At 39.6% G+C, this 22,207-nt stretch overlaps 2 protein-coding genes across 2 annotated transcripts; both read right to left on the bottom strand.

Annotated features, from left to right (window-relative positions):
• Nucleotides 1–5,284: 5,284 nt before the first annotated feature.
• On the bottom strand, nucleotides 5,285–5,671 carry LOC145577921 (uncharacterized). The gene has a single exon (XM_081635339.1). The coding sequence runs from the start codon at nucleotides 5,669–5,671 to the stop codon at nucleotides 5,285–5,287; it is 387 nt and encodes a 128-aa protein (XP_081491465.1).
• A 7,556-nt stretch (nucleotides 5,672–13,227) lies between these two features.
• Nucleotides 13,228–13,713, bottom strand: LOC145577920 (uncharacterized). The gene has a single exon (XM_081635338.1). It carries the CDS (start codon nucleotides 13,711–13,713, stop codon nucleotides 13,228–13,230), a length of 486 nt encoding a protein of 161 aa, XP_081491464.1.
• Nucleotides 13,714–22,207: the final 8,494 nt, after the last annotated feature.

Here is a 22,207-nt window from a genome sequence, read left to right as displayed (position 1 = left end):
TTTATGATCCTTACTTATCTTTTGTAAGGGCTTATTACTGATATATCTCTTCTCTCCCTACAAAAGAGGTGAGCTGGTGGGACCAAGAGAACCTCGGTGATGTCTGCTCAGCCCGTTCCTTTGCCTGTCGTTCACATCTCCCTACTCAAGCTTAACGTGTTAGGCCTCCTCCTCAGGAATCCCCGAGGTGGCGCCCTGTTTTGCTTTGACCAGGTAGGTTAAACTTAGGGAATTGTGAACTTTACTTGCTTAACGATGTCATGCTGCACCTTATTTTGATGCTTTCTGCTTTGACTTTAATGTTTGTATGGTATTTTCTGCATCTTAGTATGCGATGCTAAAGCATAATTTAACAAATAAACATGTTTAGGCAAGCTCATATAGTATACTCCTCACGTAGAGGCTCGTATTTCATTGAATTCAAATGGCTTAAATTGCCTTGATTAACACCGCATAATTTTAAACAAAGTTCTTGCATAATTTAAACAAAGTTTTTCAGTTTCTACTAAGCCACATGCCTTTTAAACAAAAAATTTCTTAACACATCTGTGTTGAAACTATTCCTTAAGACCTGACCTTCTTGATCTATGAGGAGGAAAGCACCTGGCCCTACTTTCTCATGGATGATGAAAGGGCCTTCCCAATTGGCTGACGGCTCTCCATGCTGATTTCCCCTTCCTACTACTGCAGTCCTTCTGAGAACCAAGTCTAAAGGCTATATTTCCCGGTGCTTGACTCTTTTGTTAAAGGCTTTTGAGATTCTGCTCTTTGGGCTGCCAGCTTGAGGGCTGCTTTTAATCGTATCTCGGGAAGGAAATCTAACTCTTCCAGTAGACGCTTCTCATTCCCTTACTGCACATAGTGCTGGATTCTCAGGCTGGGGATTTGAACCTCCAGTAGAACTACTGCATCTGCTCCATAAGCCAGGGTGAATGGAATTTTCCCAGTAGATTCCTTCTCTGTTGTTCTGTTTGCCCATAATTCCTCCGGGGCTAGGTAAGCCTAGAGGCCTTTATGCTCTTCCAATTTCCTTTATAAGGTTGTTAGGATTGGCTTGTTTGCTGCTTCTACTTGGCCATTGCTCTGCGGATGGCAGATTGAGGCGCTTTCATACTTAATACCCATCTCTTCCAAGTAATCCTTGATGGTGTCACTGCCGAACTGACACCCATGGTCAAATACTATGCACTGTGGCACCCCAAATCTTGTAATGACTTTCTTCCATAAAAACGTTCTTACTTGGGTCGCTTTTATGTACTTGGTGAGTTCAGCTTCAATCCACTTGGTAAAATAGTCCACTACCACTATGAGATACTTCCTGTCCGCTGACCTAGTGGTGAAAGGTCCTAATATGTCTATTCCCCACTGAGCGAACGGGATTGGGCTGAGAACTGGAGTCAGATCGTTTGCTGGCTAGTTTATAACTGGAGCATACTTTTGGCACTTTTCACATTTTCTGACGTATGCTAAGGCATCTTGCGTTAGGGTTGGCCAATATGCTCCTAACTCCCAGGGATTTTTCGCCAATATGGTTGGCGCAGATTCCTAAGAGTGCTTCTTCCATGATTTTCCCCTGCTCCCACTCTGGGATACATCTCAGTAGTGGCTTGGAGAAGCCCTTTTTGTTGAGCTCCCCGTTCATCACCACGTACTAATTGGCATCCTTCTTAACTTTCTGGGCTTATGCCTCGTCATCCGGCAGTGAGCCATGTACCTTGTAAGTCAGTATGTCTGAGAACCATGCTCGCTACCGCCTGGTGCAATTCACCTGCTTGCTTTCGGCAATGCTACTTTCTTCTAGGACTTCTACCATGATTGTCCTTGTGAGGCTTTGGAGAGTGGAACTGGCTAACTTTAATAATGTGTCAGCTTGAGAATTTTCCACTTTTGGGACCATATCTATCTGAAAATGCATTAGTTGGGCCACTAACTCTTTTACTTTGGTTGTGTATTTTAGCATTGTAGGATCTCTAGCCTCATAGTCCCCTTTCAACTGGCTGGCTACCAGCTGAGAGTTAGTCTACAGGTGCACCTTTTTGGCTCCTTCTAGAATACTCATCCTTAGACCTGCTAAAGTTTCTTCATACTCTGCCTCGTTGTTCGATGCCTTAAACTTGAACTTAATGGCATACTCGAATACATTGCCCTCTGGGGATGTTACTGTTATTCCTGCTCCGCTTCCTGTTTGAGCTGAAGATCCGTCCACTGCCACCTTCTATACTCCAACCTCATCCTCTTTTTCCTCGTAAGAGGCTTCTACTATGAAGTCTGCTAGGGCTTGAGCTTTGATGGCTACCCTAGGCTTAATCTCGAATTCATACTCAGATATTTTTATCGCCCACTTCAGGAGTCTGCCTGAAGTGTCCATTTTCTACAGCCCTTTTCCAGTGGATGATTTGTAAGGATTTGGATTGTATGTGCATCAAAATAGGGTTTTAGCTTTCTTGCTGTCATTACCACTACGAAGGCCAGCTTCTCTACCAATGGGTATACTTCAACATTGTGTCCCTTTTGGTGCATGAACACCCTATCCATTGTCTTCTGAAAAGTAGGCCCCCGTTCTTCAGCCCAAAGGGCATAGCTATGTAATTGTACACCCCCCCCCTTTAGTGATGAATGCTGTCTTCTACCTGTCTGGCTTGTGTAGGCTGATCTGGTGATACCTTGAGAAAGCATCAATGAAAATCTACAAGGCATAACCGCTAGTTGAGTCTACCAGCTGATCGATCTGTGGCAACGATAGCAATCTTTTGGACATGCTTTGTTAAGATCTGTGAAATCAACACACATCCTCCACTGGCCATTTGCTTTCTTTACCATCACCAGATTGGCTAACAACACTAGGTAATCACAAGGCTCAATGAACCCAGCTTCTAGTAGTTTGTCCACCTCTTCTTGGATTGCTTGATTTTTCTCCGTGGAGAAACTTCGTTTTTTCTGCCTGACTGGCTTGATGTCTTCTTTCACATTCAGCCTGTGAACCATAACCGCTTGTAGACACCTGATTGTGTCTCCCCAAAAACCAAACCCGGTGATGAATATCTTTCACGTCATTGATTATCGAAAAAGGTGAAAATGTGAAAAGTCTTGTGATGCGGTTGTTTTAATAAAAATACTTCCTTTTGTTTTCGAAAATATTTCGTACGCTATGGAAAATTTCCAGTCCAGTTTAGTTTGGTCCATAATAAGGGTCCAATAATGGTGTAGTTGGATTGGGCCCGATGATCAAATGGAGGGCCCATTAATTAATATTCGTAAAGTCATTAGGATTGATTTTAATCTTCTAAGATAATCTAGATGGTTATTTTGAATTCTAGCGGGATTAGGATTAATAATTATATCTTTTAGAAAAATAAAGAATTTTAATTGGAATAAAACAAGTGTTTTGAAAGGATAAATCAGATTCTAAAAGATTAGTACATACTTTAATTAATCTAATTTAATTATATTAAGGATTCCGTACTGATTTCGATAATGCGTTCTCCATCGCGAAACGATAGGACCTATCGCGTCGCGATGAACCTGTAGCGCGACAATGGACCCTGTCGTGTGACGATGAACCTGTGGCGCGGCGATGAACCCTATCGTGCTGCGATGAACCTGTCGCGCGGCGATGGAGCCTATCGCACCGTGATGGAGCCTGTCGCGCGGCGATGGACCCTATTGCGCCGCAATGGAAGCAGTTTTACTCCGAATAAATTCGGTCTTTTTTTTATCGTTTCGGGACTAAATAGGAGTGTTATGCCCCGTTTTCAAATCAGCAACAATCATCAACAATCATCTAATTCCAATCTCTTCTCGCTAAAAGCTAATAGCTTGTTCTTTCTCCCTCTTTCTAAGCCTAGCCTTTTTACAAACACAATATCGCATTCGTGAGTTCTAGACACACCTAGCCAAGTTCGAAGTTGCCTTCGCCCTAGCCGTGAAAGGTTGATAATTTCTGAGGGTTTAGTTCCAAATCCCTATTTCAATTATTTAAATTAAGTGTTTGATTTGATATTTTCATTGAAGTTACTAACGTGTGTATTCTTTTGATAGAAAGAGATACGAGGAAACAAAGTAAGTTATTTTATTGTTTTATTACTTTAGCAAGCATGCTTAAATATTATTAATTCCTAGTATTATGTTAGGATTATTTTATTGCTTTCTAGTATCACGTTTAGGTTGCTTCCTATTTTCTTTTATCATGCTAGTATCGTGTTAAGGTTAAAGCTTTGATCTTTATTGTTTAGTGACATGCTAGGATTTGTTATTAATCTTGTTAGTATCACGCCTAGGATCTTGCTAATATTATTATGCTTTGATGAGAATATTATTTTGATGATGATGATTTGTTGTATCAATATTATTATGATTGTTGCTTGATATATTGTTGTTATTTCTTGATCACGCCCTCTCTTGTAGGTTTAAAGGGAATTTGTATTTGTAATCACGCGCTCTCTTGGAGGTTTAAGGGAATTTGTACTTGTAATGACGCTTAATAAGATAATTAATAATTTTATTTAGGCTAATATGATTTTAATTCAAGTGATCGCTAGATTTGTTTTTGCATTAATATTCAACCAACATAGATTAAACAAGTTTTAGGTTAATATATTGATTGTATGTTAGTCAGAAAGCGCACATGAATATGAGAAGAATAAAGTAGAGGCTTATTTAGGGCAGGTTCAATCTCTTTTAGGTTAGATTTGTACCTTCATCCCCGAATATCCAGTCATGGTTCCAGACCACTATGGAGTTAGCGATCTCATGGATCGTGAAGGGGTGTAACCTTCACCCTGTGAATGATTTACAAGTTCCTAAAACTTGCTGGCGACTATTTTGATGTAGCTTCCTTCCCTTTGGACGCCACCATGCTTAAGTGTATGATCACAGTGGGGCTCAAGTGTGGGATGATTGAAATATTCCCTACACCGCCAGGTCAATTCTTGGCATCTCGTCTGTTGAAAATACGAAAATGTCCTTATTCTCTCTTAACAACTCTATGAGGTGCACTCCTACTCCAGGGTCAATGTCTTTCCCAAATTTAACTGTCCTTGAGCTATCGCCCTCTGTGAGCTTGATGGTTACATGTTCCCCGCTAGGTAACAGCCTGGCTACCTCTTCTTTTGCGGGCTCAAAATTCTCCATTGCTAACTTCTTCTTATCTTTTTCCTTATGGTATTCTTCTCGCTTCCTTATTCTCGATTTCCTTTTAGCATGTTCCTTGGACCTTGGACCTTGGCTCTAGGCTTGGTTGTTGCCTGGTCCTAGTTGGTTGTTTCAAGGCTGTGATATAACATTGTTAGGCAGTATTATGACTTCCCCTGAGCTTTGCAGATTTTCCATCATTGGATGTGTATGCCATGGCAAGGTGATAAGTGGAGACCACTCCGCCTATTTTATGGATGAGCGGCCTTCCCATGATCACATTGTAGGGTGATGGGGAGTCTATCACTAAGAATTCAGCTCGAATATCACGCCGCCTTGATCCCTCTCCAACACGGACTAACAGCTCAATTATGCCCTCAGGAATTAGTCTGGACCCGTTGAACCCGGTGACTTCGTAGCTCACCCTTTTCAAGTCTCTCTTATCCAATTTCAGCTCTTTGAACGCCCTCATGTATATGATGTTGGCTAAGCTGCCACTATCGATTAGTACTCTATCCACCTCCCAGTTTACAATTCTCATTGTAACTACCAGAGGGTCGTCATGAGGGTAGATCATGCCCTTCTGGTCATAATCTTAGAATGTAGCTCATGGCTGTGGAGGAAGTGGCTGTCATCTGCGCCTTTCATTGTAACCTATCTGATGGGTCATTGCTCGCAAGTCAGCCCTTGCTCTTATCACAGTTCCTCCATGTACCGTTCCACCATTGATTACATATACTTTGCCTTCTAGCTTACTATCACGATCTCTGCCCTCAGCTGGGCCTTTATGACCTCATCTGTGGTCATGGCCAGACCTTTCTTCTTCCCTTCGCCTGGAGGAGTCAGAATGTTGCTTGAACTGATTCAGGTATCCTCTCCGAACCAAGTCCACTATGTTGTCCTTCAAGTGTGTACATTCATCGGTGGTATGTCCATGGTCCTTGTAGAAGTCACACCACTTGCTAGGGTCACGGTTTCTGTTTACCATCTTGGGTGGTCTCTGCCATTTATCATCAACTTTCACTAGTACAAAAGTAACGTCAGGTAACACCAAATAGTAACACTTTCAAAGTTATAAAGTTATTTGATATATAAGTAACACTCGTGTAACACTTTAGCTTTATGTAACACTTAATTGTAACACTTTTATATTAGGTAGCACTTAGTTGTAACACTTTGATTTTATGTAGCACTTGCTTGTAACACTTTGATATTAATAGCATATGTTGGGAAAAAAAAGAAAAAGAAAAACTTTTTATTGACTTCTCTCTTTCCCCTACTCTTTCCCAATTCCTTAATCTCAATTTTCCCTCTCTTAAAAACTCAGTTTCTTACTCACCGCCTCACCAACCACCCTACGTTGACACCGACGCCCACCCAATGGCCAACGAAGTTCTCTCACCGGCCACCCACTGGCCAACGAAGGTGGTTACTGTTTATACTAATTTTCGTCAAGTGGGATTGAATATCAAAATCTAGGCTACGGATCAGCTAAATAAAATCGTGAATAAAGCTAATGTGAAAACAAAGAAATAACACAAGGGATTGTTGATGCAGAAAACCCAATGAAGGTAAAAACCGCAGGTAGAATGAGGGTCTACCAAACTTTCACTATGCAGAATTATCAAAAGGATCGGTTTACAATGTTTGCTTAGAGTGTTTTAGTAGCTAGGTTGCAATGTAATTTTCGTTTGATGATGCCTTCTCCTTATATAGATAGTCTCTAGGGTTTATCCCTAGCCGTTGCAAGGTGATAGACTCGGTTCCTTGATTTCCGGAGCTAACTCGTCATTATCTCCTTTCTGTTTAGCCCACTAACGGTAATGTACAGCTAAACATGGACTTAGTCCTTCATGTTTATCCTTCCCTAGAAAATAGGAGAGTAGTTGATGTTTCTTTCGTCCGTCGAGGTCAGCTTTCCTTCTTCAAGTCCCGGTCTTCGTCAGAGCTTGATTTTGTCGTTGACTCTAGCAAACCATCGTTGACTCTGACTTACAAAATTTTACCCATAAAAATTTGCCCCTAATTGCTAAATATGGATAGCTATGTACATTTTATGCAATTACCTAAAGACAGAATTGCTTAAGGGAAAACAAATAACAAAAATAAGAAAAACATACTTTAAGGGCAAAGTCGTCCTTATACTTTGGCGCACTTACCCTTGAGAAGTTATTTCAACTTCCCACCTCTTCATTAACCGTCATTTCAAAGCTTTTATTACTGCTACACATTTCGCGCTTCCCCAAAATTAATGTACTCTCTCTCTCTTCTGTCTCTTTCTTGCCGAAGTTCCCTGGTGTTTCCAGAAGCGGCAAAAGGCGACAACCCTTGATTTTGCGCTCTTGTTAACTTCAATTGCCAGGTAATTACTTTAATTTCTCTTTTTTGTAGTTCAGCTTAGCAAATGTCGAGTAGAATTCCCAAGAATAGGTTTAGGTTTTCACTCCGAGTTGTTAAAAAGGGGATCGATTGTTTTAGAACAAGGAATGGGGACTAAAGCGAAGTCATTAGTGACGCCTGATATGAAGAATGAACTGGTGAAGATGGTTGGGTTCCCCGAAAGTGCTTTTGCTCACATTCTTGGAAAGGGCAAAAAAGTAGAGGATTGTCCCTAGGGTTTCGTGGTGTTTTTTAGGTACGCATTTTTAGAGACGGGGGCTCAATTTCCTTTCAAACCTTTGACCCGAACTTTTTTCGAATTACTATGGCTAAATCCTGGGCAGCTTATGCCATCTGGGTGGAGAATTCTGTCGGTCATAGAGGAGGTTACTAAAGATTAGGAGGATTCATTCACTTAAGAAGATTTGGTGGAGGCTTATGACATACATATGAGGAAGGACCATTTTGTGAGTTTGTTTAAGAAAGGGGAGCCATTGGTGTTGAACACCGATGTCAATGACGGGGGTTGGGCTAACTATTTCATCTATGTCAAAAACGCCTCACTGGGTGTTGAAGGATCTTGGTTGACGGAAGGGTGGCCGGAAGATGGTAAGTTAGTTTCTCGGCGATTTGGTTTTTTTGAGCTAAGGTTTTCTGAATGTTTGATGTTGCTTTTAATTATGCAGAGCTTTCTCTTGATTTTCTCGAGCCTTCGGAAGAATCACAAAGTAAGGTTCAGCGGTTTCTTGGAATCAATAGAAAGAAGAGGACTTTTGAGAGAACAAAACGTCCTCTAGGTGAGTCGTCGAGTCAGAAGCACAAAGTTCCACCGAGTATATCTCAAAGAATCGAGGATTAGGAAGAGACGATGTCTACTCGTGAGTCTTCGACGTTTCGTCGACTTCAGCGTTGTTATTTACTAATGTTGTCGTTCTCTTACTAAGCGGTTGTTCATTGTGTTTGTATTTTGTCAGAGTCAGCAGCGCAAGGAGGTCGACGCGGACGAAGCTTTTCCCGGGCTGAGCAGGACGCTAGGATGATAAGAAAGCGGGGTTTGGCACCTCAGGAGCAACTGCAACCGTCAACAATCGACAGGACGGAACATCTTCGTGCTTCGTCGCCCAAGAAGGTTGGCGACGCGTCTATGCTTGTAACGCTGTCACCATCTCCTCCGCGTAAAAGGCAGAAGACCGACGATGCGCCTGTGCTTCTTGATGTCGAGGTGCGCTTTCCTGCAGATGTCCTTAGTCTACATAGGGAGAAGCGTCAGCCTGTTTTTCCTCAATTGAATCAACTAATGTTCCTAAGCTCTAGGGAAAGTTTGGCTGGGACTTCTGCTCTAGATATCGCTTCTGAGGCTTCTACTTCTCATCTTTACGTAAGTGTTTGTTTAGTTTGATTTTTCAATTGCTCCTGTTTATTTCTAGGTTTGTGACGTGGGATGTGTTGGTTGTTTGGTCATTGTTTGCAGAGTTCTTTGGTACTGAGGAAGAGGGTGATTGGGATGGCTAAGGATATGATAATGTTGGATGATGCTGCCAAAAACAGTGAGGCAAAACACCAAACTGTAGTAAGGACATTCTAGACGACCAAGATAGAGCTTGATGAAACAAAAAGGAAGGTGAACGACCAAGAAGGCCAGTTTGAGGGTCAATCGAAGAATATGGAGTAAACTCAATGGCTGCAGGATCAACTGAAAGAGCAAGCTCAGTAATTGGAGGACAAGGTTGCAATCATAAATGCTAAGGAAGAGGCCTTGTCGAAAGCACAAGAAGAGTTGGCGACTACCCAGAAGGAATTGGACGATGCCTTGGATGATTTGGCAGAGTCGAAAATCAAGGTTAGGGCTAGGTTAATGAGGTAGTATTTGCAAGGAAAAGCTTCAGAGTGGCGTCCTCGGGAGGAGATAAACCGCTTCTTGGCCAATGGTGGAACTCTTGACGAACTTGGGGAGGATGTTGCAATAGCTTCGACTGCATATTCAGAGCCAACTCCGTCGGCTGTCGTTGAGAGTGGACTCCAACTTGGTGAAGGTGCTGAGACGCAGCCTCTGACGAACGAAGGCATTGATGACAATGTTCAAGCTGACAAAGTGATCAAGGATGTCATCGAAGGCCTAAATGCCAACGAAGATGATGCTGATGCTTGAAGGTCATCGCTTGTGATGGTTTATATCTTTTGCTTGTGTATTTTGAATAACTTTTGCTTTTGCTAGAAGACTTTGTTTTAGTTTAACTTTGCTTTCTGTTTTTGTTCCACTTGAGGGCAAGTGGTTCTTCTGAACATCTTTGTAGCTTTGACGTTGTTTTTTGCTATGGTACTTTGTCTTCTGTTTTTATTCGTTGTCATTGCTGTGTGTTCTGTGAATCCCCAAAAAATATAACTTAAAACATTATTCAAAGCATGACTATGTTAAAAACAGGAAAAAGCGACAAGCTAAAAAGTTATGGTAGAGTGATTTAAAAATTATAGTTAAGATAAGTGATTAATAAACTTTATTGATTTCGAAGTACATTTGGACACAAAGACTTAAGCTAAAAAGACTTTCTATCTTTTGTTTTAGGCCTTTCGTTGCGTTGTTTGCCAATGCCCCTTGTGTCCCAGCGTCGATGTTAAACACTGAAGACTAGTTCATACAGGTATCGGGTGTTTGGCGTCGGACGCTAAGGTCAGATTTTTAGCCTGGGCTTCATTTTTCTTCGACTGTTTTCGTTTGAACGGCAGCTTTCCTCACCCTTTTAAAGGATGTTAGTGTAGCCGACGTCGATTGTTTTTCTTTCGTCGTTTTATTTCTGTCGTTTTCTTGGGTTGCAGGTCATGACTAGAGCTTTTTGCATTCGTCGCTGTACCTTTCGTCGATCTTTACTCTATAAAACCAAGATGGTTAGAGTACCATTGGTCGTAAGCATAGCTAACGGCCCTCGGATGCTTAAGTCAGAACTCATAATTGAAAGTAAATAATTAAACGAAAGAAATTGAATTATAATGGCTTGGGTGTTACCTTTTCATCGACGAACACTTTTGACTTTTTATTATAAGTAATCACTAGTAGAATAAACTAAATGGGAAGCCCCAAATGGCAAGCGGTTTTTAAATTCCGCTTCTAAAAACCCATTTTTTTAAAAAAAAAAACTTCTGATATAGATTGGCAAGCGGTTTTGGGTTGAACCGCTTGCCATTATATGTAATGGCAAGCGGTTTGGGGTTGAACCGCTTGCCATTAGTTATAATGACAAGCGGTTCAACCCCAAACCGCTTGCCATTTAAAATAAACCCTAAAATTTTTACGGGCCTTCACTCCTCATTTACTTTCTCTCGCCTCCACCCCACTCTCATTCTCCCTTCACGCATTCCCTTTCTCTCTCTTCTCATTTTCTTCTTTCTCTCTCCTCTTCTCCTTCTCACGCATCACTTCTCCTTTCTCTCTCCTCCTCTCCATTCTCATCTCCTTCATCTCACCAACATCAAACCACCAAGCAACCCCCAGCAAAACCGACCAAAACTGACACACTGAGCAACACCCACCATAACCGACTTACCGAGCAACCCCCACCACAGCAATCTACCGTGCAACACCGATTCACCGAGCAATTAACTTTTTTGGGTTTCGATTTTGTAGGTTTTGATTTTTGGGTTCAGATATTTGGGGTTTTGATAGGTTTAAATTTTTGGGGTTTTGATGGATTTCGATTTTGTGGGTTTCGAATTTTGGTGTTTTGATGCAGTTTTTTGGAGTTCAATTTTGTGGGTTAAGATTTTGGATTTTGTGGCAGATTTTTTGAGTTCGATTTCGTGGGTTTGGGTTCAAATTTCATGAGGTTTTGGTTTTTGGAGCACCACCAACACCGAGCACAACCAACAACACCAACGAGCACCGACAACAACAACATTTTTAATTTTATTGAGATGTATTATAGTAATTTAGATCTAGTTTTTTTTTTAATCAAATACAATTGTAATTTTTAATTATATTGAGATGTATAATTTTTGCTGTTAGTTTTTTGTGCTTGTGATGCACTTGCAGATTTTTTTGTTAATTATTATTATTATTTTTTTTATGAAAATGTAATATTATAACAATTGATTGATAAAAAAAATTATGTTATTATGTATGTTAAGTGTTTATATTTCAATTTAAGTGAAAAAGCAAAAACAAAAAAAAAAAAAAAAATATTTATAGCCATAATGGGCAGCGGTTTGGCGCCAAAACCGCTGCCCATTCACTACAAATGGCAAGCGGTTCAGAACCGCTTGCCATTTAAAAGGCTAATGGCAAGCCCCCTAAGAGCATGCGGTTCAAAACCGCTTGCCATTAGGGGGTTTGAACCGCTTGCCATTTAGTATTTTCTACTAGTGAATATATTCTGAGATGGGTTATGTTCTAACTTCGTGGAACGAGTTTACCTTGCTGGTCAGTCAGCCGATAAGCGCCATTTCCGATGACTTGGGTGATCTCATGTGGACCTTCCCATGGGGGAGCAAACTTTTCGTCGGTGGGATTCTTTGTGTTCTGGAATGCTTTCCTTAGTACCCAGTCGCCTAGTTGGAACGTCTTTGCCTTGACATTTTTGTTGAAGCTTCTTGCGACGATCTATTGTTATGTTACCATCCTTATTAGTGCTGTCTCCGTTAGTTCTTCAATTGCGTCCAAGCTGTCTTCCATTTCTTCCTGGTTCCTATCTTCCGTCATGAGACGGAAGCGGGATGTTGGAAAATCAACTTCGACTGGGAGGACGGCCTCGCAGCCGTAGACGAGGGAGAAAGGTGTATGCCCCGTTATTGACCTCGACATTGTTCAATTGGCCCACAAGACTATTGGGAGCTCGTCGGCCCACCTACCTTTCGCAACCTTTAGCCTTTTTTTTATGACGTTCATGACAACTTTGTTACTGGACTCAGCTTGTCCATTGGCTTGAGGATATCTTGGCGTCGACATTCTTAACTCTATGCAGAATTTCCTAAAAAATGCACGAGTTTTGTCGCTAATAAACTATGATCCGTTGTCACAGACGATCACCGACGGGATACAAACCTGCAAATAATGTTAGTCCATATGAACGAGATAACCTCCTTGTTCGTCACCTATTTCAAGGCAATTTCTTCAATCCATTTAGAGAAATAATCAGTTAGTGTTAGCATATAAACTCTTTGCCCTGGAGCGGCAGGTAACTTCCCGACGATATCCATTCCCCACCTCATGAAAGGCCATGGAGATAAGGTTTGGTGTACAGATTCCGAAGGCTTATACACGGTATTGGCAAATCATTGACAACTATCACATTTGGTGACATATTGCATGGCGTCTTCATGGAGCGTCAGCCAGAAGTATCCTTGTCTCATTGCGATTTTGGCTAGTCCTCTACCTCCAACATGACTGCTGCATATGCCGTCATGTAGATGGCTAAGGATAAACTGTTGTTCATGGTTTTGGATGCATCTTTGTGATAATCCTGATGCTGATTTATGGAACAAGACTCCATTGACGATATGGTATCTGGAGGCTTTGTACTTTAGTTTTCGAGATTCTGCTGTGTCATTGGGAAGGATATCATTGGTAAGGTAATCTATGAGGGGTTTGGTTCAGTCGTGATCGCTGTTAACATCGTCGACGGGAAGGATTACTTTTGTGGATACGGACGGCTTTTGCAAGTGGACTAAAGGGATATTTGTGAAGGTGGTCTTTTTGAAGGCAGAGGCTAAGTTGGAAAGTGCATCGGCTTAGGCATTTTGGTCTCGTGGAATTAGTTGGATTGTAAATGGGTTGAAGTGTTTGGCTTTTTCCTTGGCTATTTCGAGGTAGGCTGTCATTTTAGAATCTTTTGCAGCAAAATCTCCTGTTATTTGGCTGACGATAAGGAGGGAGTCGATGTATACGTCTAAGGCTGTTGCTCCCAAGTCTTTAGCGACAATCATCCCTGCAATCAAAGCTTCATATTCTGCTTCATTGTTAGTTGCTTTGAAATCACAAGATATGGATCGTACTATCATGTCCCCTTGTGGCGACTTTAGCACTATTCCCAGGCCAGCTCCTCGTTGTTTGGACGAGCCATCGACGAACAGGATCCATTTGCTCTCTTTGTCGACGCTGTTGATTTCTTCTACCTCTTTGTCGGCTATGGCCTGTAAATCGGGGCCGAAGTCAGCCACAAAATCGGCTAGAGCCTGCGATTTGATTGCTTTCCTAGGTTGGTACTCGATGTCCATTGTGCTTAGGGAGATGCTCCATTTGCCTAAGCGTCCTGTCAACTCTAGCTTTCTCAAAACAGACTTAAGTGGATAATTAGTCATCACCACTACGTGGTGGGTTTCAAAATAATGCCTCAATTTCTTAACAGCAGTAATTAAAGCAAGAGCTAATTTTTCCAAAGACAAATATCTTACCTCGGCTGGGAGCAAGGTTTTACTTACGTAGTAAACCGGTAGCTGCCCAGCGTCGTCATCTTCCTAGTCAGAACTGCACTGACGGCGACAGCGCTGACGGCAATGTAAAGCTGCAAAGGCTCGTTAGTTTTGGGTTTCGACAGGAAGGGTGGCGTCATTAAGTATTTATTTAAATCCTGTAATGCTTTTTCATTATCATCAGTCCATTCAAAGCCTTTATTTTTTCGTAAAACATTATAAAAAGATGGCATTTGTCCGACGATCGAGAGATAAAGCGATTTAATGCTGCCACTCGTCCCGTCAATTTCTGTTTAACGTTTCGGGGGGATTGAATATTTAATACGGCCCTGACTTGGTCGGTACTGGCTTCAATTCCCCTTTGTGTTACTACATAGCTGTAATACCCGAAATTTTAAAACTTGATTTATTATACTCTAATTTTATATTATTAGCTTAATTGATTTTTAATCTCTATTTATTCAATACGAATGTTTTAGTCTTAAATTTTATTATAAGATTAGATTATTTCGGAAGCTAATTTTACGAAGAAAAGTTATTTATTTTAAAATGTATTTCGGGTAAAGTAAAATTTTATTTTGTTCAATAATTTTCATTAAAATCTGTATTTTTACCTGAAATTTTAAAATGACCAAAATACCCTTATTCATTTCTTCTCCTCCTTCACGGTTAAGAAATGGGGATTGAAAGCCATTTGCTTTTCTTTCATTTGTTCAATTCATTAACCATAAGAAACAAAACCCACCTCTTCCATTTACCTATTCTGCTTCATGACTAAGTATTGAAAGCCGAATCGGTTTAGCTTGATTCTTTTACCTATTGCTTAATTTTACATGCTCAAACATATTAAAAATTGATTCATGAAACTTACCCTAACCATGAGCTTATCCCCTTCCAACAAAAAGACAAATTACACCTCTTCTTTATTATTCTTCACGGTTAAGAAATTCATGTTACAAAGTCTAATTTTTGCTCCTTTATAATTGGTTCCTCAATACCCATGCTTATCACTTTAGCAAGTTTCATCTTTTATATATATATATCCTTCCTTTTCTTTCAAGTTCTTGCAACAAGTTATACTCCGTAACCTCCAACCGCCCAAAGCCACCCACCAATTTCCACCATTTTGGGTGCTACGTGCACTATTCTTGCCAAGACAAAGATTGGTTTCATGAAACCAATAAGCTCTTAAACCTGTTTATATATATACCCAAAGTAAGTGGCACTTGTTTATGATACTTTGTATAAAGATTTAATTATATAGCTTTCTTAATTATGATTGTGTTGTATTGGTTTTATAAAAGCAAGAATCTTGTGGCAAATAGTCACGTAATTTGTATTATGATGAGCTTGGTTGTTTTACTCATTTTTAATTAATACTTGTTTTATGTCAACTTTTGCTGTCAACTTATAGAAGTTGCTTTTTATTTTAATATATGTAAAAAGAACTAGTGATAATACTTGTTTTTATTCATATTGAAGTAGCATACTTATTTTTCTTTTACCAAAAGCTACGTAATACATATTTCTAGAAATAAGTTTTGGCAATTCAATGCTAAATAATAATAACTAAGGTATATGGCCTGGTTTTATTATTTTTCTTCTAGTATGAATAGTAGTAGTATCTATATTCAAAGTAGTGCTTATTTTACTCTACATGAGCTAATACTTGTTTCATTATATAAAAATAAGTTTATGCTTGTTTTATCAAAGGTTTTGAATTGAGAAGTTACTAATGAGTATTTAATTATTACTGGATATGATTGAGTGTAATGACAAAGGTGAATTAATGACGGAGGTTAAGAGCTCGGATGGTGATTATGGGAGAATAAGCTAAGTGAGATGATTAAGGATGATCGAATGAGGTAATCATTATGTCTAACAATTATGTCTAGTCCTATATGTGTAACCATTATGTGTAGAAAATGTGTTCTATCCCGTATGAGGTAACTATTATGTCTAGCAAATGTGTTCTATCCCGTATGAGGTAATCATTATGTCTAGAAATTATGTCTAGTCCTGTATGTGTAACCATTATGTGTAGAAAATGTGTTCTATCCCATATGAGGTAACTATTATGTCTAGCAAATGTGTTATGTTCCGTATGAGGTAATCATCATGTCTAGTCCTGTATGTGTAACTATTATGTCTAGAAAATGTGTTCTATCCCGTATGAGGTAACTATTATGTATAGCAACGTGTTCTGTCCCGTATGAGGTAATCATTATGTCTAGCAATTATGTCTAGTCCGGTATGTGTAACCATTATGTCTAGCAATTGTGTTCAGTCCCGTATATGATTATGTCTAGCGATTGTGTTTAGACCTGTATGTGTGACTTATCTATGTTATTATGAGTGCACGTGTGTAACTTTAATGTATGGCCTGTTATTGTATCACATGTATGATGTATGATATGTTTGGCATGTTATGATTTAAAAGCATGGTATTTGCAAATGACATGACATGATCTTTTATATCTTTGTATCAATGATTTGCGAGATGATAAACATGTTTATTGATGTATTTTAGTTTTATGATTTATATGAATGATTATATATATATATATATATATATATATATATATATATATATATATATATATATATATATATATATATATATATATATATATATACAATATTCTATTGATTAAGGGATCTCTCGAAAGTTTGTTAATAATCTACGAATAACTTATTAAATGATACACAACATAATAAATGAAAGTGAGGACCTAGTTCGTCTGGCAGTATATGTTATGTTTCAGTCATGCAATGCATGTACCCATGGGGCACTAGCCCAACTATGTTGACCTGCTCTATGTTATAGGCACCTGCCATCGCGGAAGACATTCCGCCATGTTATACTGTCCAGCGACTAGCATGTCCACCAAAAAGATTATGAATACATGAATTCTATTAAAAGACTTTATGAGAACTCACAAAAATATTATATTACAATATGTCGAAATGTATGATGATTGAGTCAATGGCTTCCCCGTAAGGAGTACTGGCTCCCCTGATAAGTCTGATAGTAGGAAATGTCCTACCCCTGGTAAATGTTTAATGATTATGATTATTCTATTTAAGTGTTACGAATGAATGATTATGAAATGTGCCAATGTACGTGCTATAAATTTATATGAGGTATTAAGTTGTTCTGAAATGTTTTAATATGATACAATGTTACTTTTGTCGGCATTGGAAAATGAACTAAACATGGTAAATGGGTGAGTTATAGGTGAAGGAAAGTATGTTAATGAAACTGGGGAATTAATCCCACACGAATGAAAGTTATGTTATGTCCAAAACCTGTGCTTACCTATGATCTTATGTAAAGGGAATGATCCTTGCCGACTCAACTTTTAAAGATAATGATGTTAGATTATTTCTGAACAACTAAGTATGCATAATATGTGTTCAAATGATTTTGAAAGAAACACTATTTTACGGGTTAGAGTAATGTTACTGAGTTTTCCACTCATTATTTTGGAATTTTTTTATGTTTTCTCTGTTTTCTATTTTTATGAATAATTACAGGAATGATGATGACAGAGCTCAACTTAGTCAAGAGGCCAAGTGATTAAAGGAATTTACAGTATTGAGGATTTATGAAATGAAGGTTTATGTATTGTGGAATTACGATTTATTGAGAGATAAATTATTTTTATTTCTGGAAGTTTCCTGGAAGTTGTATTATTTCAAAGGAATATTGATAATTAAGGACTATGTTTAGTTGTGGGCCCATAACCCACAGGTGGTTATAAGATTTATCTATATAATTGATTCCGCTGCGTATGATGAGTAAAGAATGGTTTATCTGTGGTTAATTAATTCTGCTGCAAATGACAAGTTAAGTAGGGTCCGGTAACGCCGATTACAAGTCGGGGCGTTACAATAGCCCAAAAATTTACCAGGAGATACTCCAAAAGAATATTTAGTAGGGTTAAGTTTCATACCATATTTCCGCAATACCTCAAATGTTTGACAAAGGTGGTCGACGTGATCCTCTGATTTTTTGGACTTTACCAGCATGTCGTCGATGTATACTTCATCATGTCCCCTAGTTGGTCCTTAAACATCCTGTTGACTAATCTCTGGTACGTCGAACCTGCATTTTTTAGTCCAAAAGGCATAACTTTATAACAATATATACCTTTGTCGGTCATGAAGGTTGTCTTTTCTTGGTCGTCAAGATGCATTAGGATTTGATTGTATCCAAAATAAGCGTCCATGAATGTCAAGAGCTCATAACCTGCTGTTGCATCTACCATGGCGTCGATGTGCGGCAACGGGAACGGATCTTTTGGGCATGCTTTGTTGAGATCGGTGAAGTCGATGAAAACTCTCCACTTGCCATTCTTTTTGTTGACAACGACAACATTTGCAAGCTAATCTGGATATTTAACTTCCCTTATTTTTCCTGTATCGACCAACTGCTGCACTTCGTTGTTGATGATTTTATTTCGTTCCGGAGTAAACTTTCAACGCTTCTGCTTTACAGGCTTATGATTTGGGTCGACGTTCAGCTTGTGCGAGATGATGCTCGGATCTATGCCAGTCATGTCTTCATGAGACAAAGAGAAACAGTCTTTATTCTCTCGGAGAAAGGTTAGGATAGTGTTTTTGAGTTCAGGTGCTAAATTGGCTCCGACACGGACGGTTTGTCCTGGCTTTTCGGAATCTAAGGGTATTCCATCGATCTCGAGGTCGTTGGGATTGTCTGGTGTCGGGCCTTGCTGTAATTGCTATGCGGTTCTCATGGTTGTTTTGTAGCAATGTTTGGCTTCATGGGGCTCTCCTTTAATCTCTCGGATTCCCCATGGGGTTGGAAATTTGATTGACTAGTGGTAGGTGGAAGGAATGGCTTTTAGTTTGTGGATCCATGGTCTTTCCATGATGGTGTTGTAAGCTGAAGGGCAGTCGACGACATTGAATTTTGTTTGAGGGTTTTGGCCACCTGCATAGGTTGGTAGGGTTATATCTCCGAGAGTTGCACTAGTAGAAAATATCAAAAAGGCACCCCCTAATTGCCACCGGTTCAGTCCAAATCGATGGCAAAAATAGCCTTAAAAATTGGTGGGAAGCTGAACCAGGATAAAAGGCACCGGTTCACTTCAAACCGGTGGCAAAAACATAAAGGCCACCGGTTTGAACCGGTGCCTTTATGAACCGGTCCTTTTAATTATTAAAAAAAAACGCGGCCCTTTAAACTCCCCCCAACCCTAGATAATTTCTTCTCAGTCGTTTCTCTCTCCTCTCCTCCTCTTTCTCTCTCCTCTCCTCCTCTTTCCTTCTCCTGCTCCCCGATCTCCTCCTTCTCTTTCTCTTTCTAGATATCCTCCTTCTCTTTCTCGTTCTGTTTCTCTTTCTCGATCTCCTTCTCCCTCATCTCCTTCTCCCTCGTGTCCTCCTCCTTTCTTTCATTCGAAGACCACCACTTTCGTTTGCAACACCGACTTTTCCACCACCACCACCACCAAGAATACATGCATGAGCAAGATTAGGGTTTAGTCCAAAATTATTCGAGGTTTAATCGATTTTAATCGTTTTTTTTCTGGGTTTTTGTTTTAAACGATTTTTTTTATGTTAATCGATTTTAATTCGTTTTTTTTTTGGGCTTTTTTTATTTTAATCGATTTTTTTTTCATTTTTTTTTCTGGATTTTTGTTGTAATCGATTTTTTTTATGTTAATCGATTTTAATTCGTTTTTTTTTATTTTCTGGGTTTTTTTATTTGAATCGAATTTTTTTTTTATTTTAATCGATTTTAATTCCTTTTTTTTTTACTTTCTGGATTTTTTTTTTATTTTAATCAATTTTAATTCGATTTTTTTTTATTTTCTGGGTTTTTAACTGATTTTCGATTTTTGTTTTTATTTTAATCAATATTTTTTTTGTAATTTATTTTAATTTGATTTTTTTTTTATTTTGTGGGTGTTTAACTGATTTTTCTTTTATTTTTTTTATTTTCTGGGTTTTTTTTAATATTTTTTTCGCAGCTACTATAATTTCTTTTAATTGATTTTTTTTTGTTTTAATTGGTGCAGGTATATTGATGCAAGAATCAAGATGCAACTATATTGATTTAGATGTTGTATGGGGTTATTTTTTATTGTGATGTTGTAAATTTTTTTTTTATTTATATTGTAATTTTTTTTTTATTTATATGTTGTAATTGATTTATTTTATTGATATATATTGTAAAAAAAATTTGATTATATATTGTAGAGATTTGATTTTATTGATTGATATTGGATTTATATTTTGTGTTCTTATTTATTTTAGTTTATTTAATTTTTAAGTGAAAAAAGACAAAAAAAAAAAAACAATATTTTGGGCACTTTTGGCACCGGTTAACCTGTGTCAAAAACAATGAAAAAAAATTTTGGGGTCATTTTGGCACTGGTTAACCGGTGCCAATAACCATTTTTGCCACCGGTTTGAACCGATGGCTTTTCATCCAAGTAATTAGCACCCCCCATCTTGGCACCGGTTCAAAACCGGTGGCATTGAGGGGTTTTGAACCGGTGCCAATTTCGTTTTTTCACCTAGTGTTGACATAGTCTCGCCGCTGAAACTGACCAAGGTTGTCGACCTTCTGACGACGTCACTATCTCTCAGCCCCATATCCTCCATAATCCTCCGGAAAAGAACATTTGTGGAGCTTCCTCCATCGACCAGCACCCTTCGAAGTAGACAATTCCCAACCATCAGAGAAATCACCATGGAATCTTCATGCTCTTTATTGATGTTATTGATGTCGTCATCGTCGAAAGTGATGGCCATAGCTTCTAGCTTCTTTTCTAAAGGGTCTCTTAACTCTTCTAGGACGTCTGCATTTTCTGTTGGCGACTTTGCAATTCTTTTGGCTGCATAGTAGGTTAGTCCACAAATATCAGAACCTCCAGAAATAACACTAACTACTACCTCAGGTACGGGCGGCTTTGGGGGCCTGATTGCCGTTGCAGCTTTGTCGTTACTGGCTGCATTGCCTTTCTTCTTTCCTAGCAGATGCTTGAGGTTACCCCTCTTTAGCTGGAAGGCGACTTCTCTCCGTAGGGCATAACAATCCTCCGTTGTGACCATAGTTGCTATGGAACTCGCACCACTAGCTCATATCCTTTTCTGAATCCAGCTTATTGCTCTTCATTAGCCATCAAACTTTGCTACCTAGAGGCTCCATCTCTTTCACCACCGCTACAATATTCACGTCGAACCCATGCTCGGATATCTCTGGATATTGCGGTGCATCGATGATCTGTTTTACCTGCACACTATTAATAGACCGTGATCTACCTGTTGTTTCATATGGATGATGTCTCCATGATCCTCGCGGGTTGCTTGTAGCCTTGTGGTCGATTAAACTCTTGACGTTCTGCCGGAACTTCGATTGGCGATATCCTCGTCAAAACGCATCTGGGCCACAGCTCTTGTCCGGACCTCTTCAAACGTTGAGCAGGGATATTTTACCATATCTTTTTACAGATCTGAGTCTGTTTGCAGTCCTCAGTGGAACGCTTCAATGGCAGTCCTATTGTCGACTTTCTTGATCGAAACTTTCTCTTTGTTGAATCTGGACCAATAAGTCCTGATGCTTTCCTTTGGTCCTTGGACGATCCGGTACAGTTCGATTGTTTGTTTGTGGAATTACCTGCTGCTTTCAAAATGGGAATAAAATTTGTTAATCAACATAGCAAAGCTAGTGATACTATCTAGTTCGAGCTTGCCAAGCCATTTGAGGGCGGGACTAGTCAGCGTCGCGCCAAAGGATTTGCACATGCATGCCTCCTAGCACTCGAACGGAATCGAAGCTTGCCACATTCGCTACTTGTAGTATTCGACATGCTACTCTGGACATGTTGTACTATCATAGAGCGAGATAAATGTCGGAAGGGACAATCTTCTAGGAATACGGGCCCTGGACAACTCGTCGTTGAACGAGGTCGCTGCGAATCCGTCATGAGCTTCTCTCTGGACAGGGATCGGAACACCTGGCATCTTTTTCATCATTGACATCACTCTAGAATTCTGCTTCTCTAAAGCGGCCAACCTCTGGAGCAAGATCTCGGTCTGGTTCGGCTCACGATCATTGAACTGATGCTCGCCTCCTGGAGTCCGGAAATTCCCTTGCTGCCCAACGTTCCGGATCGGGGGCTCAGTCTCCATATCTCCGTCACTGGACTCTGTATCAGTATCATGTAGAGACTTTACAACATCCAACGTTGGCATACGCGGCACAATGTCCAGGTTCCTTGGACGGCGACGACGGTAGCTTTGGGCAGATTCTAGCTGCTGACGA

This window comes from Chenopodium album, chromosome 14 (assembly GCF_948465745.1).
Source record: "Chenopodium album chromosome 14, dcCheAlbu1.1, whole genome shotgun sequence".
NCBI lineage: Eukaryota > Viridiplantae > Streptophyta > Magnoliopsida > Caryophyllales > Amaranthaceae > Chenopodium > Chenopodium album.
Note: the sequence above shows the minus strand (reverse complement) of the source record. Positions and strands in the feature narration are given on the sequence as shown.

Bases quoted from the DNA above. Each gene is read 5' to 3' on its own strand.
- LOC145577920 (XM_081635338.1), bottom strand. From the start codon at position 13,713: ATGGACATCGAGTACCAACCTAGGAAAGCAATCAAATCGCAGGCTCTA.
- LOC145577921 (XM_081635339.1), bottom strand. From the start codon at position 5,671: ATGAGAATTGTAAACTGGGAGGTGGATAGAGTACTAATCGATAGTGGC.